The 6,000-nt window shown below is 43.1% G+C and overlaps 1 protein-coding gene across 1 annotated transcript in view; it reads right to left on the reverse strand.

Moving 5' to 3' along the window:
* The window catches only part of LOC309545356 (putative N-acetylated-alpha-linked acidic dipeptidase), a 135,935-nt gene that overhangs the window by 128,665 nt on the left and 1,270 nt on the right, over positions 1-6,000 (reverse strand). Inside the window, exon 2 of the mRNA XM_082244520.1 lies at positions 1,266-1,374. Coding sequence (XP_082100646.1) covers positions 1,266-1,374 — 109 coding nt within the window. The remainder of the gene's footprint in view (positions 1-1,265; positions 1,375-6,000) is intronic.

A 6,000-nucleotide genomic window follows, 5' to 3' on the forward strand; every position in this document is an offset into this window, starting at 1 on the left:
TACATACCCTCAAATTAAAGCTGAAAGTCTGCAGTCAAAACACATCTTGTTTGTTTCATTTCAAATCCATTGTGGTGGTGTATAGAGCCAAAAAGATTAGAATTGTGTCGATGTCCCAATATTTATGGACCTGACTGTACCTCGCCCCAAACAGCAACTGATCTTTTTCATGCTCTTGGTGGCTAAGCTTTCCATTGCCCGTTCATGGAAGACAGCCCCTGTGAGCATGTCGTTGTACAGACGAAAGGTATCTTGGATCATAGTTAATGAGAAAATTTCTAGTGTTATTAATGATACTGTAAAACAGTTTGAGACCATCTGAAGTCCCTGGGTGGACTTTGTACACGTGCAACTCTCAGAGACTTGACCATACCAGGTCCATCCCCAGAGAACACAGATTCCGGAGTCCCTGTTACACTTTTGAAGTCTATTGCCACTTTTCCACTGCAATTACCGGCTCGGCTCCACTTGGCCCTGCTTGGCCCGGTTTGGTTTTCCACTGCATGGTACCGCATGGTACGGTGTTGGAACAGTTTGGTACGGTTTGTTTTTCATCTAAAGTAGTACTAAAGTAAGTGGATGGGATAACAACGATTCTCTGACCAATCAGTGGCTAGTAGTGACAAACAGTCAAGGCTGCATGCAAAGGATTGTGGGATATGGTACCAGTACGGCCCTCTTGGAATCACAACTGAGGTGGTGCTGTTTATGGTACTGTTTAGAGAGCCGTACCGTTCGGTTCCATGTAGTGGAAAAGCACCGACGTACCGTACCGAACCGTTCCAACACCATACCATGCAGTGGAAAAGCACAAAAGCGAGCCGAACCGTTCGGTTCCATGCAGTGGAAAAGCACCGTATGAAAATGCAGTGCGAAGATTGCTGTTTGACATATTGCAATGCTTTACATTTGGCTATGTTTATCACTCACTATTTTTGTATACTTGTGCCAGGATCCTGGCCGTTTTGATGCTTTATGTGGTTTCTTTTGACCCGATTGTTAACCTTACGATAAAAATATTAAAAATGATTGAAAAAAGTGAAAGGAACAATGTATGTATAGGTAGTGAGGTATGGTCTTCATAACCAGTGAGATGATTATGGCAGGAATGTTACAGAGAAGCGTTTCTCTAGCTGGGTTGGTTCACAGACTCCATGTGAAACATAAGGAGAGCATAAATGGTGTGTATGAAATTCTCAATCTTTGACTTACTGGTCAACAAGCCAAGACATTACAGAAATGGAACAGTAGTTTAGAGAACTTACTGTAGATACTGTTTAATATTTTCTGCCTTCATTTCATCCCAGAATTCTTTTCTCATGCTTGGAGTTTCTGGAGTGACCCTTGAGTGTCCAGTGGGTTTTGCAAACCATCCTATTTGATGAAGACAGTAATGTGTAAAATGCCACCATATTATCCTGTACTGTGTTCTCTTTAGATTTCAATATAACTTGGCAAAAGAAAAGCCTTATTAAATAAAAATGATACTCAATTCATACGATTACTGAAGTTATTAATAACAATGTAAAATTTACTTTTCATTTTCAGTCTGTAGACAGATACTAGTTTAACCACTTGCCGACTGCTCACTAGAGCTCTACTGCGGCAAAGTGGTTCGTTATCGTCTGGCGACGTAGACCTACGTCGCCAGACACTCCCCTTTCTGGGCGGTGTGCGCGCGCCACCGGAGGCTCGCTCCCACTGTATTCAGTCACAGCGGGAGTCGGGCCAGGGGAGGAGCGGCGGCGAGCCGCTCTTCCCCGATCGTCGGGGAATCGAGTGTGGAGATCAGCCTGCTTGTGTTAACACAAGCAGGCGGATCTCCTAAGTGACAGGCAGGGTCAGATTGCAGGGTTCAGCATAGCTGAACATCCGATCTGTCCCTGTGTCACTCAGTCACCTCCCCCCACACACGTTAGTAAGCACCAGGCATACATTAACCCCTCCCTCTCCAATAAATGTAACCCCTTCCCTGCCAGTGTCATTTTTACTGTAACAGTGCATATATATAGCACTGATTACTGCAGTAATGTCACTGGTACCCCCAAAAGTGTCAAAAATGTCAGTCAAGGGTCCGATCTGTCTGCCGCAATGTCGCAGTCCCGCAAAAAAAAAAAAAAAAAAAAAAAAAAAAAATCGCAGATCGCCACCATTACTCGTTAAAAAAAAACACCAAAAATGACAGAAATCTTTCCCTAGTAAACGAAATAACTTTTGCGAAACATAGGTAGCAGAAAACAAATTGGCCAAAAATGTAAAAAAAATTTTTGATTTTTACACTTTTTTGGGGGGAATTTCATATAAAAAAATGTGAAAAATATTATTTTTTCAAAATGTACGCTCTTTTTTTGTTTATAGCGCAAAAAGTAAAAATCGCACAGGTGATCAAATACCACCAAAAGAAAGCTCTGTTTGTGGGGAAAAAAGGACATAAATTTAGTTTGCGTACGGCATCGCACGACCGCACAATTGTCAGTTAAAGTTGCACAGTGCCGAATCGCAAAAAGTGGCCTGGACGTAAGACAGCAAAATCCTCCGGTGGTAAAGTGGTTAAAGGGATTCTTTGGTCACAGACTACACACTTATATAATGTAGCCCTACCCCCTAGAGCTCCGCTGGTTTCCTGCATATAATGTAGCGCTACCCCCCAGAGCAGTGTTTCTCTGCCTTTTTTAGTCAAGGCACCCTTAAAAATTCTGCATTATCTTGAAGCACCCCATTCCAAAATGTGGGACACCCAACATTACAGGTGATTTTTGCTTACAAAGCATACAGTATATACAGTATCTCAAAAAAAAGAGTACACCCCTCACATTTTTTTAAATATTTTATTATATCTTTTCATGTGACAACACTGAAGAAATGACACTTTGCTACAATGTAAAGTAGTGAGTGTACAGCTTGTATAACAGTGTAAATTTGCTGTCCCCTCAAAATAACTCAACACACAGCCATTAATGTCTAAACTGCTATTAACAAAAGTGAGTACACCCCTAAGTGAAAATGTCCAAATTGGGCCCAATTAGCCATTTTCCCTCCCCGTTGTTATGTGACTCGTTACTGTTACAAGGTCTCAGGTGTGAATGGGGAGAAGGCGTGTTAACCACTTAAGCCCCAGCCCTATTTCGGACACTTTTTGTTTACAAGTTAAAACCAGTATTTTTTCCTAGAAAACTACTTAGAACCCCCAAACATTATATATATTTTTTTTGGAAAAAATTTGAAAAATCACATTTCACTGCATTTAAAAAATACTAAACAGTAAAGTTAGCCCATTTTTTTTATATATTGTGAAAGATGATGTCCCGCCGAGTAAATAGATACCCAACATGTTACGGTTTAAAATTGCGCCCCCCCGTGGGATGGCGACAAACTACGGTCAATAGAGATCTCAATCTGCGACGCTTTAAATTTATTTAACGGTTACCAGTTTAGAGTTAGAGTGTAGCTCTTTTTTTTTTAATTATTGCTCTGGCGATCGCGGCGATACCTCACATGTGTGGTTTGTACAGCGATTTCATTCGCGGCTCAACTTGCGTATACGTTTTTTTTTGTGCGCGAGCAAACGGTGACGGGGGCGGCTAAATTTTTTTTTTCCTATTTATGTTTTTCTTTTTTTTTAACTTTATTACAGGTTTTTTTTTAAAAAAAAAATCTGATCACTTTTATTGCTGTCACAAGCAATGTAAACATCCCTTGTGACACCAATATGTAGTGACAGGTACAGGAGGGATCGAGGGTCTAAAAGACCCCTCCACTACACTTCCCTGTATGCAAAACGCAGAAAACGTCATTTTTGCATACAGCCGTTTTTCAAATCTGCCGCCTTTTGCAGCACAGTAACCCGGAAGTGACGTCATGGACGCCACCTCCGGGTTACGTCATCGGAGACCCGATCAATGCCGTTTCCGGCATTCATCGGGACTCCATCCAGCCGGCGGACGTGCCGGCTGGGTGCTCGGGGCTCCCGGTGGGACGGGAGCCCCGAGCAAAGCCACGGAAGGCGGCGGGAGGGGGGGGGGGGGACGTCCCCTGCCGCTCACCCGGGTAACGATTGAGCGGCTCCCGAGCCGCATCAGTCTTACCGACGGAAAGCCGACCGTCGGCTTCAAACCACGGTACCGGGATGGTGTCTCTAGCTAGAGACATCATCCCGGTATAACCCCACAAAGTCAGCCGATGTATCGGTACGTTGATATGCGGTAAGTGGTTAAATTTGGTGTTATTGCTCTCAATCTCTCATACTGGTCACTGGAAGATCAACATAGCACCTCATGGCAAAGAACTCTCTGAGGATCTCAAAAAAAGAATTGTTGCTCTACCTAAAGATGGCCTAGACTATAAGAAGTTTGCCAAGACCCTGAAACTGAGCTGCAGCACGGTGGCCAAGACCATACAGCATTTTAACAGGACAGGTTCCACTCAGAACAGGCCTCAAACCAAACCAAAGAAGATGAGTGCACATGCTCAGCGTCATACCTAGAGGTTGTCTTTGGGAAATAGATATATGAGTGCTGCCAGCATTGCTGTAAAGGTTGAAGGGGTGGGGGGGAGGTCAGTCTGCCACTGCTCAGAAGTGCACACTGCATCAAATTGGTTTGCATGGTTATCGTCCCAGAAGGAAGCCTCTTCTAAAGATGATGCACAAGAAAGCCCGCAAACAGTTTTCTGAAGACAAGCAGACTAAGGACATGGATTACTGGAACCATGTGCTGTGGTCTGATGAGACCAAGATAAACGTATTTGGTTCAGATGGTGTCAAGCGTGTGTGGCAGCAACAAGGTGAGGAGTACAAAGACAAGTCTGTCTTGCTTGCCTACAGTCAAGCATGGTGGTGGGAGTGTCATGGTCTGGGGCTGCATGAGTGCTGCCGGCACTGGGGAGCTACAGTTCATTGAGGGAACCAATAATGCCAACATTTACTGTGACATACTGAAGCAGAGCATGATCCCCTCCCTTCAGAGACTGGACCCCAGGGCAGTATTCCAACATGATAACGACTCCAAAGACACCTCCAAGACGACTGCTGTCTTGCTAAAGAAGCTGAAGGTAAATGTGATGGACTGGCAATGCATGTCCCCAGACCTAAACCCTATTGAGCATCTGTGGAGGAGTGAATAAGACTCCAGTGGCAACCTGTGAAGCTCTGGTGAACTTCATGCCCAAGAGGGTTAAGGCATTCTGGGAAAATAATGGTGGCCACACAAAATAGACACTTTGGGCTCAATTTGGACATTTTAACTTTTTTGTTGACACGGTTTAGACATTAACCACTTTTTTTGTTTTTTGGTAACACACACTTTAAAGCAACCCCTTATTAACCCTTAATTTACTCTAATCAGCCCTTATTAACTCCTGCTGATTTATTTATTTTTTTTTTTTTTATTGTTCACTTGAGTAACTTTTATAAAACTATTTATAATTATTTTTTTTTTTTTTTTTTTTTTAATGTTTGCTTTGTTTGTTATTATTTTTACACCTTTAACATATTTACATTTTTCACATTATAAAAAAGAGCAAAAAAAAAAAATAAAATAAATATATTTTATTTGTAAATACGGTTTTAATGCCTTCTACCAATTGCTGACAACTAAAGTGTAAACAAAACAGTTGTGGTAGGGATCGGTAATTGGTAATGGCGAGCACTAAGTGCCGGTTCACACTTCTGCGATGCGGGAATGCTGCGAATATGCAGCGTGTTCCCCGCATTGCATCCGCACCCCTGGCAGGTCACACTGCTGTATGTGATACGCTGGGGGTGTCAATTAAAAGTTAACGACACCCCCAGATCAGATCGCATATCACAGTGCGATCTGAAAGTTCGCACAAAATCGGATCACACTAGTGTGAACCACCATGCGATCCGATTCTGCTGCGGTCCAAAGAATGGGTCCTGTGCGTGTTCGGTGCGAATTTGGCCAGTGCAAACTGTATGGCTGAATTTGCACCGCACAGAGATCGCATGTAATTTTAGGAGCAGTGCGCTCCGAATTACATGCG

Source organism: Pelophylax lessonae (assembly GCF_965119305.1).
Source record: "Pelophylax lessonae genome assembly, chromosome: 2".
Taxonomy (NCBI): domain Eukaryota; kingdom Metazoa; phylum Chordata; class Amphibia; order Anura; family Ranidae; genus Pelophylax; species Pelophylax lessonae.